General features: G+C 42.3%; 1 protein-coding gene across 2 annotated transcripts in view; it reads left to right on the top strand.

The window, feature by feature from the left end:
* MTMR6 (myotubularin related protein 6) overlaps positions 1 to 12,665 on the top strand; it is a 43,911-nt gene that overhangs the window by 20,566 nt on the left and 10,680 nt on the right. Inside the window, exons 6-10 of one of the 2 annotated variants that reach the window (XM_079775056.1) lie at positions 3,566 to 3,700; positions 4,312 to 4,425; positions 6,037 to 6,169; positions 8,078 to 8,187; positions 9,352 to 9,477. In XM_079775056.1, the coding sequence (XP_079631182.1) occupies positions 3,566 to 3,700; positions 4,312 to 4,425; positions 6,037 to 6,169; positions 8,078 to 8,187; positions 9,352 to 9,477 (618 nt within the window). The remainder of the gene's footprint in view (positions 1 to 3,565; positions 3,701 to 4,311; positions 4,426 to 6,036; positions 6,170 to 8,077; positions 8,188 to 9,351; positions 9,478 to 12,665) is intronic. The other variant, XM_079775055.1, reaches the window with a different exon arrangement.

Raw genomic sequence — 12,665 nt, 5'->3', positions numbered from 1 at the left:
TTCAGAAAGGATAAATCACTTCTCCTATATCTCACAGCTGGTAAGTTGAGTATTTGGATGCCGTTTCTGACTCCCAGTTTTTTGTGACCTGATTTTTTCCCCTCAGGAAGCTTTTAAACTCTTCTTTTTCTGCAGTGTTCTAAAATTTCACAATTATGTGCCTTGGCTTGTTTTAAATTCTACCTGGAAATTCAGGTCTCAGTTTTGGGAAGTTGCTTCTTTGTTTCTTTGGTAACTTCCTCTCTTTTATTAATTTTCCTTGTACTTTTGTGAGTATTACTTGACAAGTGGGCTTCCTAGCATAAACCTCCATTTTTCTTCATTTTCTCTCCAATATTCTATGCTTGGACATGTCTGTAAGTCTCACTACAAGGTTCAGGGTAGTGGGGAAGATTTCCTGAACCTCACCTCCAATTCAGCGCTTAGATCTGTTTTCTTTTTTTTTTTTTTCTATAGTGTTTTTAAAAAATATATATATTTATTGATTTCAGAGAGGAAGAGAGAGGGGGAGATAGAAACATCAGAGATGAGAGAGAATCACTGACCTGCTGGCCTCCTGCATCCCCCCCACTGGGGATAGAGCCTGCAACCTGGGCATGTGCCCTGACTGGGAATCAAACTGTGACTTCTGGTTCATAGGTCGATGCTCAACAACTGAGCCACACTGGCCAGGCTGTTGTGTTTTAAAAATCCAAGAACTGTTTCTTGTTTCCGAACTTTCTAGATGGTTTTCTATTCGTGGATGTGATGAACTTACTTCTCTAAAGATGCTAAGGATTTTTTAAAAAGAATTCTTGTGCCCTCACATTAGTTATCTTTTTGTTTAGTTTCTTTTTTTTTCTTTCTGTTTATTTTGTGTGTTTTTTTGTTAGTTTGTTTTTCATATTTTTCAGATATCTGATTCTTGGCCTACCTCTTATATTTAAGAGTGAGGTACTACAAAGCTGTTTAGAAGTTTGTATACATGAATGATCGTTATCTTTGGATTCTTCTTTCTCTTGTAATGTTTGTCCCAATGTGTGTGTGGTTTAGTCTGGATCCAAGTATGGAAAGAGGGATGGGAAGACCTCACATTTTGTTATGTAGGCTTTACTTAATCCTCCTGTCTTTGGGGGATACAGGGCTTCATCCCCAACTACAGCTCTTCCTACAGCCCAGAGTCTTCAGATTAATCCTCTTCATAGCATAAACTTTTTCTTCAGGGTGAGGGAACATCTGGGATTGTTAACTAGATCATATATAGATGTTCAGCGAGTTCTGTTGTTTTCAGTTTTACCTGTACTCAGGCTTTCAGAGGTACCAAATCCTGAGCCTGTCGGGGTTTTGCTGTTCAAAATACCTGTTTCTTATTAACTCATAATGATTTAACATATTTCTTTGCTAATAAGTAAATAGATAATAAGTAAAACTTTAAACCAAAGTTCCTAATCTACTTTTCATAACAAAATCATAGGGAGTTAGGACTAGTTACGGCTTTTGTTTGACACACCCATGTTTGTATATACATTTTTAATTGGAAATCTGGGCTAAAAATAGACATTTAATGCCCAGCTTAACAAATCAGGAAGTAGGTCTGGAAAACATTTAATAAGACAATCCTTTGTGAGGTGTTTTTTTTTTTAAGACTTTAAACAACAGTAAATATCTAATTCAACATTCACTATTTCTTATAGATATTTTTGCCCTCTTAGAGTGACTGTATTTTAACCCAAATTTGATTTAAAACTCATTTTATGTCTCATTTTATATAGAGACTAGAGACCTGGTGCATGAAATTCGTGCACGGGGTGGAGGGAGAGGCGAGGGGGAGGAAAGGATGTCCCTCAGCCCGGCCTGCACCCTCTCCAATCTGGGACCCCTCAGGGGATAACTGGCAGTCGGACATCCCTCTCACAATCCAGAACTGCTGGCTCCTAATCGCTTGCCTGCCTGCCTGATTGCCTCTAACTGCTTCTGCCTGCCAGCCTGATTGTCCCTAACTGCTCCCCTGCTGGCTTGATTGCCCCTAATCACCTCTGCCTCTGCCCCACACCCAGGACCCAGGATTCCCTCCTCCAGCTGACCACAGGCACCTGGGATCCGGGCTTCCCTCCCTTTGGTCAGCCATAGGTGCCCAGGCCGGCTACAGCCGCAGGGGATGGTGGGCAGGTGGCTTCGCCTGGGCTGCAGCCGCAAGTGCTGGCACCTGGGACCGCGGGGTGGGAGGCTTCTCCGTCTCCCAGGCCACAGCCAGCCACAGGTACTGGTGCCCGGGACCGCGGGGTGGGAGGCTTCTCCGTCTCCCGGGCCACAGCCAGCCACAGGTACTGGTGCCCGGGACCGCGGGGTGGGAGGCTTCTCCGTCTCCCGGGCCACAGCCAGCCGCAGGTACTGGTGCCCGGGACCGCAGGGTGGGTGGCTTCTCCGTCTACCAGGCTGTAACCAGCCGCAGGTGCTGGCACCTGGACTGCAGGCAGGCGGCTTCTCCGTCTTCCCTAGGATTCAGTGTGGGCCACTTCTCCGGGTGGCTGCGGCCTGGGATCACAGGGCAGGCAGCTTCTTCATCTCCCGGGCTGCAGCCAGCCTCAGGCGCTGGCACCTGGTTTCTCCGTCTCCCCCAGGACTTGGGGCAGGCGGACTTGGGTGGGGCGGCTTCTCCAGCTGGCTGCGGCCTGGGATCACGGGACAGGTGGCTTCTTCTTCTCCCGGGTCGCACCCAGCCTCAGGCGCTGGGGCCCGGTTTCTCCATCTCCCCCAGGACATGGGGTCTCTCCCAAGACAGGAGGCTTCTGCTGCTGGCTGCGGCCTGGGATCACGGGGCAGGTGGCTTCTTCGTCTCCCGGGCTGCAGCCAGCCTCAGGCGCTGGGGCCGTTTTCTCTGTCTCCCCCAGGACGTGGGCGGGCGGCCATGAGGCTTCTGTTGTTGGCTGCGGCCTGGGATCATGGGCAGGTGGCTTCTTCGTCTCCTGGGCTGCAGCCAGCCTCAGGCACTGGAGACTGGTTTCTCTGTCTCCCCTAGGACGTGGGGCAGGCAGCTTCTGCGGCCTGGGATCATGGGGCAGGTGGCTTCTTGGTCTCCCTGGCTGCAGCCAGCCTCAAGCGCTGGTGCCCAACTTCTTCAACTCCCACAGGCTCAGAGCGGCTGGGGGTGGGGCCACTGCCACCTTTTCAGGTTAATTTGCTTACTCACTCCTGATTGGCTGGTGGGCGTAGCGGAGGTACAGTCAATTTGCATCTTGCTCTTTTATTAGTGTAGATTGCTGATATCTAATTAGAGACCCACAAACCTTTAGAAAGTAAAAGTTTGAATGTTGCTTGCTATTTAAAAAAATCCTGTTCTGAACTTATTGACTGATCTCTTACTTGAACTTGAGTTGAATGTATCTTATAATCTAGGGCATAGAAGGCAAGTTATCTTCAGATAGGTGATAGAGATTTAAGATTTCAGTGTTAATGCCTTGTAATTGTCCTGCCAACTTTTAAATAGATAGTACATTTGATTTTAACTTTTATTTTCTTTTAAGCATTTTATAAGACATGTTTTAGATATCTTTGTATAATCTGTTTTCTGTCTTTTTTAAATTAGGCTGCCATTTGTCGATGTAGTCAACCACTGTCAGGATTCAGTGCCAGGTGTCTGGAAGATGAACATTTGCTTCAAGCCATTAGTAAAGCCAATCCAGCCAATCGCTATATGTATGTCGTGGATACCAGGCCTAAAGTATGTGCCTTGAATACAGTATAGTCTGTTAGTTCAATTGTCTTTGTTACTTTAATTAATGAGAGTTGATTAATTTGTCCTCATTTAACATACTGAATCCTTGTTTTAAATTAACCAAGGGTAAATACTAAGGAAATTAATTTTTTAAAGGATACTAACTTAGGAGACTAATTTCCCAGTAACCCAGATGGTGATTTCTTATTTTCAGCTTTCCTAAATATATATATGACTATTGATGGTGTAACAGTATTATGTTACTGTGAAGAAATACTAAATAGTTTGTGTATTGTGAAAAGTTAGCCATTCTATTAGAATTTCAATTGGCAAAACACTGTGTATTAATGGACCTAAATTTGAAATATGCAAGAAAATACGTAAAATACATAGTGAGTTAATTTAGGAAACATTGAACTAGAGAGTCATAAATAGTGAACAGGAAATAATTGTTCTGTTAGCCATCCATTGTGTAAGGTTAAATTTTTATCAAAAGTCACAATCCATTTATTCTTTTTTATAAACAGTTAAATAGCCAATTCATATAGGATCCTGAAACTACAATAATTAAAATCTGCAATGGTAATAGCTAACATTACTTTTAATTTTTATTATAGCATCGCAAGCAGAGCTGGTGGGCTACACAAAAGGACATTGGCAGAATTATAGTGAGGATTTCTTCAAAAATCTGGAATGATGAAAAAATAAGAGAAAGCGATGAGAAAAAGCGAGTGAGCCATATAGACCACAATTATAGACAGCCTTTTTGAAAGGAATGGTAGCTGTTTTAGAAGTAATTCTCATCATTATGCAGTCTTACAAAAGATAATGGAGAAAACATATGATAAGATTAATTTGAGTAAATTAAGGAGTATTATAAATTAGAAACTGATACTTTGGTAATATTTTATTTTGTTAAAAGGAAAAGACTTTCTTAGAAGTCAAGAGTGTTGGTATTACCTCTTATAAGAAAAATTTTACTTCCTTGTATAATCTGGGTGGATTAATTGGTTAGAACTATTTTTAGGGTGCTATTAGATATAAAAGATGATTGCAATATAAGACTTTTTGAATATAAGGTCTGAGGGCAATTTGTTTCTTAGGACCTAATATGTCTTAATTGTATAACTGACTTCTACAGAGAAAATATATCTTTCTTTGATTGTTTTGTTTTACCAGTTAAACTCAAGTAGTAATAATGTAGAACATTTTAAATATCTAATCATTAACCCTAGTAATCATAGGTGCTGAGTAACCAGTGAGTCATTAAATATAATTTAACTGTACTTGTTGCCAACCTCAATCCAATGAATGATAAGCTATTTCTTCCTAAAATTTAGGTTCTGTTTCATCCAAGTACATAAGAATATTTAGTAAATTGTAATAATATGCTATATGAAATCCTAGTCTCAAAGAATTAAACATGGCAAATCTTAATAGCATTGATCTAAACACTGAAGGTCATGGGGCTACTGGCAGTCTGTTTTTTCCATAAAGGACCAATTTCTTTGGAACCATTTCTTAGAGCTGTATCAAGCTAATGGATTATATGTATTTTATATAGTGTGTGGGCTCTAGCAGTCTCTAATATGGAGGACCTAAAATAATCTCATGTATATTTCAGATCTGAATTTCAGGATCCATGTGGCTTTGTGAATGATAAAGTGCTCTAGGCTTGTTTGAGTTGAATCTCATAGGCTCATTCTGAAAAATAAAAACTACCCAGCTCTGCTTCTCTCTGAATCATTTAGGATTCAGATAGATCTTTCTAGTTTTAGATTTTGAAATATTTATGAACACCTAAAGACCTAAGTGAATTAGTTTCATGAATTATTTGTGGGGAACTTCTTATTTGACCTTTCAATTATATAGCAATCACATTGTTTCTTTATAGTATCCTTCATTGCTATTATTAACATGTGAGACTTTTACTTATTTTTTATATGTTTTTATTGGAGAGAGAAAGGAAGAGAGAGAGAGAGAGAGAGAGAGAGAGAGAGAGAGAGAGAGAGAGAGAGAGATAGATCAATGTGAGAGAAAGACATTGATTGATTGCCTCCCATACACACCCTGCCCCAGGATCGGACCTGCATTATGGGCATGTGCCCTGACTGGGAATCGAACCGGCAACCTTTTGGTGCACAGGACGACGCTCAACCAACTGAGCCACACAGGCCAGGGCGAGACTTTTGCTTATTAAAAAATGGTAGTATATTTAATTGTGGTGAACTCCTTTAAATTGTCTGCTAGCTAAATTATAGTTTATTTAGTGTTTTTGATATTTTGCTAAGTTATAAGATAAAAGCAATTTGTCTCTAAATTTCTAAAATTTAAATTTTTAGCTGAATGCAATAGCCAACAGAGCAGCTGGAAAAGGTTATGAAAATGAAGACAATTATTCTAATATTAGATTTCAGTTTGTTGGAATTGAAAATATTCATGTCATGCGGTCCAGCCTTCAGAAGTTATTGGAAGGTATGATTATTGCTTACCTTCTAGTCAGCCTTGTTCCATAGAAATATGCTAGTCAAACATTAAAAATGTTAAATTATGTACTTTGAAATTTTCTAGTAGTCACATTTAAAAAAGTAATAAACAATTGAAATTAATTTTAATAATATACCTAACCTCTAATATATTAAAAACATGTTAAACATGTAATCAGTATAAAAAATTTGTGATGATTTACTTTACATTTTTGCCTTTAAGTCTTAGACAATTTGTACTCAGTACATCTCAGTTTGGACTACCTACATTTCAGGTATTCAATAGCCATATTTGGGTAGTAGCTACTGTATTAGATAGTACAATGCTTATGGTTTTTATAAAAAACTAGAGGCCTGATGCACGAAATTCGTGCACGGGGGTGTCCCTCAGCCCGGCCTGCACCCTCTCCAATCTGGGATCCCTTGGGGGATGTCCGACTGCCAGTTCGGGATCGGGCCTAAACCAGCAGTCGGACATCCCCCTCGCAATCCGGGACCACTGGCTCCTAACCACTAGCCTGCCTGCCTGCCATATCTCCCCTAACCGCCTCTGCCTGCTGGCCTGATCGCCCCCTAACTGCTCCCCTGTCGGCCTGATAGCCCCCTAACTGCTCCCCTGCTGGTCTGATCGCCCCCTGACTGCTTTCCTGCCAGCCTGATTGCCCCCTAACTGCCCTCTTCTGCTGGTCTGATTGCCCCCTAACTGCCCTCCCCTGCCGGCCTGATTGTCCCAACTGCCCTTTCCTGCTGGCCTGATTGTCCCTAACTGCCCTCCCCTGCCGGCCTTCCCCTGCCGGCCTGATTGCCCCTAACTGCCCTCCCCTGCCAACCTGATTGCCCCTAACTGCCCTCCCCTGCTGGCCTGATCACCCCTAACTGCTCTCCCCTGCTGGCCTGATAACTCCTGACGTCCTCTGCCTTGGCCCCCGCCACTGTGGCTTTGTCCGGAAGACTTCTGGTCTAATTAGCATATTACCCTTTTATTAGTATAGATTACTATTGTTAGATACTCTTTTTAAAAAATATATATTTTATTGATTTTTTTAACAGAGAGGAAGGGAGAGGGATAGAGAATTAGAAACATCGATGAGAGAGAAACAATGATCAGCTGCCTCCTGCACACCCCCAACTGGGGATGTCCCCGCAACAGAGGTACATGCCCTTGACCGGAATCAAACCTGGGACCCTTCAGTCTGCAGGCCGATGCTCTATCCACTGAGCCAAACTGGTTAGAGCTATTGTTAGATATTCTTGATGAGTCAATGCAGTTTAGACTAATTTATGATAATGTTCCATTTAAATATTAAGATATCTTTCTAGTCATGGTATGGAATTTAAAAAATTAAAATATCAGACTTTTTAATTAAACACTGCAAAATTTTAAAAAATGAAATAGGAGTGCTTTTTTTGAACCACAAGGAATGACAGCAAAATGTAACAAAAGAATCTGTCATTGAATTTCTAATAGCATCTTTTCATTTATAAAGAGTCTTGCCTAGCCCTAACCGGTTTGGCTCAGTGGATAGAGCGTCAGCCTGCAGACGCAAGGGTCCCAGATTCAATTCCGGTCAAGGGCATGTACCTTGGTTGCGGGCACATACCCAGTAGGGAGTGTGCAGGAGGCAGCTGATCAATGTTTCTCTCTCATGGATGTTTCTAACTCTCTAACCCTCTCTCTTCCTCTCTGTAAAAAATCAATAAAATATATTTAAAGAAAAACACCAAAAACCATTCCTACGTGTAGAAATTCCATTCTTTAAAAAAAAAAAAAAGAGTCTTGCCTATTTATTTTGTCCTGTTCTCTTCTTCCCCAATTTACTCATCTAGAGATAATCTTGAATAGGAGAAGAGGAGGCTAGCCCATTCTAATTGAAATGTTTTTTTCCCCCCTTTTTAGTTAATGGTACCAAAGGGCTTTCTGTCAATGATTTCTACTCTGGTTTGGAGAGCTCAGGATGGCTTCGCCATATCAAAGCTGTCATGGATGCTGCAATCTTCTTAGCCAAAGTAACTCTTCATTGCTTATATTTGATTTGGGGGTTTATAATGGTTGGGAAGGAATGGATTTATTATATTGAGTGCTGGTATCTTTTCCAGTCAGATAATTTTTATTTTGCTTTACCTCTTTAATGAGGTTCATTTAATTTGAGCTTTAAAAATACCATGTAGCACTTCATGTTTGGGCTTAAAAACATTTCAAACACTTTAAATAGCATGTTTGTCTTTTTTTTGTTTATATGCTTTATGTTTTATCTTGTTTTTGAGAAATTGTATTGAGATAGCATTATCATTGCAGTGCTAGCTCTTCTTTATAATGCAACTAGAGGCTGGGTGCATGGATTTGTGCACATTGAAAGGAAATTAATTAGAAGAAATATTTTAGAGGCCGGGGAGGGACTGCCGGAGGGCTCCAGGGTGTGTCCGGCCCGTCTCACCCAGTCCCAATTGGCCAGACCCCAGCAGCAAGCTAACCTACCAGTCGAAGCGTCTGCCCCCTGGTGGTCAGTGCATATCATAGCAACTAGTGAAACGGTCAAATGAACAGTCGGGCACTTAGCATATTAGGTTTTTATTATATAGGACTAGAGGCCCAGTGCACAAAATTCGTGCATGGGGGGGATCCCCTCAGCCCAGCCTGCATCCTCTCCAATCTGGGAGCCCTCGGGGGATGTCCGACTGCCGATTCTATCCCTCTCACAATCTGGGACTGTTGGCTCCTAACTGCTCACCTGCCTGCCTGCCTGATCGCCCCTCACTGTCTCCCTCTGCTGCCTGCCTGATCACCCCCAACTGTCCCCCCTGCCGGCCTGGTTGCCCCCATCTGCCCCCCCTGCCGACCTGGTCACCCCCAATTGCCCCCCCCCCCCGCTGGCCTGGTTGCCCCTAACTGCCCTCCCCCTGCCAGCCTGGTCGCTCCCAACTGCCCCCCCTGCTGGCCTGATCGCCCCTCACTGCCCCCCTCTGCCAGCCTGGTTGCCCCTCACTGCCCCCCCTGCCGGCCTGGTCGCCCCACGCAGCCTGCTGTTCAGTTGTTACTGTGAGGGCATCCTGACCAATTTGCATATTACCCTTTTATTAGTATAGATACTTAATGGTTTTTGAGTAAGTAGAAGTTACTGATTCACTTAAATGTATCCTGCTAGAATCTAAGTATGTGATCTTTCTTTTCAGGCAATAATGGTGGAAAATGCAAGTGTGTTGGTTCATTGTTCTGATGGCTGGGATAGAACTTCCCAGGTTTGTTCTCTTGGCTCTCTTTTATTGGATTCCTACTACAGAACAGTCAAAGGATTCATGGTAAGGAGTTACAGTAACCCCCCTGATTTTGCTGACCCCAACTTAATGGACTTCTGATTTAATGGACAAAATTTCCGGTCTGAATGTCATATGTGAAAATTAACACCCTGCTAATTTTAAAATGCTTTTAACCAAGATTTACTTATAATCAAATTAACAGGTTATTTTTTGTTGTTATTAATTCACTGTATTTTTAACAAATTTTAGCAAATAAGCCATATGTTGGAAAAAACACTGTAGTAATTTTGTCGACATTAGTAAATATTACATTTCTACAGCTATAGTCTACATATTTAAATCCAAGAGTCACTGCTTATAAACAGTCTTCGGGAAATGATTAGCACATGATCTCACAGCATTGCCCATGATACTTGGTTCTGTTGTTGCGTGGCGTGACTTTCTGCAGCAGTTTTAACATGTACCAGCTGAAGTTCCCATGTGCGCTAAACCACACCCCAGCCGTGTGCATTTGTTTACTCTCGGTGACTGGTGAATGCATGCATTTACTAAATCTATTCAGTAAAAACTTAAAATTACAGTAATACACATAGGAAACTTTTCTATGAAATTAAACTTTTCATACCTACTTAATTTTAATTACACAAATGTGTCTACATAAGTAAAAACAGGTAAACTAATTTGTCAATTTTTAAACACACATTCAGAAAACCTACTTTATTATATAACAGACTTTCTGTTTTAATAGACACTCCCTCACTTGAATTAGCCTGTTATATTGAGGTTTTACTGTATTTGGCTAGACCAGTGGTCCTTCCATAGGAGACATTGGGTAATATTAGAAAGGGTTAGCTGGTGGAACCACAGGATGCTACTAAATATCATATTGTACAGGACAGCCCTAAAACAAAGTTACCTGGCACAAAGTGCTGATGTTAAGAAATCTGGAGTTAGACTGATTTTCATTTGTGCCACCTCTTTGACAAAAAGTTTCAGATTTAAAAGTTTTTTTTCTAAAGTGTTACAATAGAAATATTCAGTATTTTCCCCTTATATTTATCTAATAAATGTGAGTAATGTAGTAAAACAAGGAAATAGGGATACTTAAAAATTATATTCTAGAAGAAACTTTCTGTTTCATACTGCTTCATTTGTTAACTGTAGTTACATGTTATGAAGCATGTTTTATATCTGAAGATTAAATTTCTAGTTGAACATATTTTTTGCTTTGTGAAGCAAAACCCTGCCTTCTGTTTTCTTTGTTTTTTAAATATGTTTTTTTATTGATTTTTAGAGAGAGAGGAAGGGAAAGAGAGATAGAAACATCAATAAGAGAGAAACATCACATTGATCGGCTGTCTCCTGTACACCCCCCTACTGGGGGACCAAGCCCACAAACCAGGCATGTTCCCTGACCAGGAATGAAGCTAGTAACCTCTTGATGCATGGGACATGATCAATCCACTGAGCAACACTGACTGGGCTTGTTTGTTTTTAATATTAACTCATCTTTTCAAAATTTATATCTTAACTCATGGCAAGTAAATGAAGAGATGTGAGAAAGTTTTCATTAGTTTACAACAGTCGTTGGCAAACCGTGGCTCGCGAGCCACATGCGGCTCTTTGGCCCCTTGAGTGTGGCTCTTCCACAAAATACCACGTGCAGGCGTGCACGTATAGTGCTATTGAAACTTCATGGCCCATGCGCAGAAGTCGGTTTTTGGCTCTCAAAAGAAATTTCAATCGTTGTACTGTTGATATTTGGCTCTGTTGCCTAATGAGTTTGCCGACCACTGGTTTAGAATTATTAAATACAGTGCCATCTTAAAGCAAGGGAAGATTTAACATCACTAGATCCCTTTAGCACCATTATGTGGTGGTGCTAACATATTGAATTTGGGATAGGGTAAATGGAAGTGCTGTTAATAAAATAATGCTCTGCTTACTTTGAGAGTGTAAGATAAGGAATATTTTCTTTGCCATGTTTGTTTTTAATGTGTTTGTTGGACATCCAAATTAAATCATGTAATACACTAGTGGCCCAGTGCACGAAATTTGTGCATGGGGCTGGGGTGGTGGGGGTCCCTCGCCTACACCCTCTCGCAATCCAGAACCGCTGGCTCCTAACCGCTGGTCTACCTGCCTGCCTGATGGCCCCTAACCACTCGCCTGCCTGCCTGATGGCCCCTAACTGCTCGCCTGCCTGCTTGATCGCCCCTAACCACTCGCCTGCCTGCCTGCCTGCCTGATCACCTCTAACTGCCTCTGCCTTCCTGCCTGATTGCCCCTAACTGCTTGCCTGCCTGCCTGATCACCCCTAACCACTTGCCTGCCTGCCTGATTGCCCCTAACGGCTCGCCTGCCTGCCTGATCGCCCCTAAACACCTCTGCTTGCCTGATGGCCCCTAACTGCTCGCCTGCCTGCCTGATCGCCTCTAACTGCCTCTGCCTGCCTGCCTGATGGCCCCTAACCACTGTCTGCCTGCCTGATCACTCCTAACAGCCTCTACCTTGGCTCCTGCCACCGCGGCTTCATCCAGTAGGACGTCTGGAAGGTCGTTTGGCTGTCCGGTTTAATTAGCATATTACACTTTTATTATTATAGATGATCCAGGGACAATGTGAGAGTGTCCCAGGCAAAAGGAGCAGTGAGAGTTAAAGATTAGCTCTGCGACTGCATGGGATTAAACATGCATGAATGTTGGGGGCTAGGGACTTGGGTGCAGAAGAATATAGGGCAGTGATGGGCAACCTTTTGAGCTTTGTGTGTCAAACTTTGCCAAAAAACAGCATAACTTGGGTAGTGTGTCACTTTGAGGAAAAAACATTATTTTGCAAATGTTTCATCCTCGGCATGCGGCCGCTTCAGCGGCTGCGTGTCATCAGAAATGGCTACACGTGTCAGTGCTGACACGTGTGTCATAGGTTCGCCATCACTGATATAGGGGGATGGGGGCCTGAGGAAGAGAAAACTAGAATTTGGGTAGTGAGAACCATTAGAGGGCTTTAAAAAAATGGTTTGGTGCCTCGAAGGAAGAGGGGAGTGGGAATGGAGGCTAGGAGACCAGTATAGGAACTATTGTGATAACTTGAGTTGTTCATGGATAGATGTGGGGTACATGAGAGGAGTCCTCTTCTAGGATGATTTACAGGCTAGGAACTCAGTTGTTAGGATGGATGGTGCTGTTCTCCTACCCTTCAAGGAGATAAGCAGAGGAATAAGTTTAGTG

Source organism: Cnephaeus nilssonii, assembly GCF_951640355.1.
Source record: "Cnephaeus nilssonii genome assembly, chromosome: 6".
Taxonomy (NCBI): Eukaryota; Metazoa; Chordata; class Mammalia; order Chiroptera; family Vespertilionidae; genus Cnephaeus; species Cnephaeus nilssonii.
The sequence above is the reverse complement of the archived record's forward strand: the minus strand, read 5'-3'. Positions and strand labels throughout refer to the sequence as shown.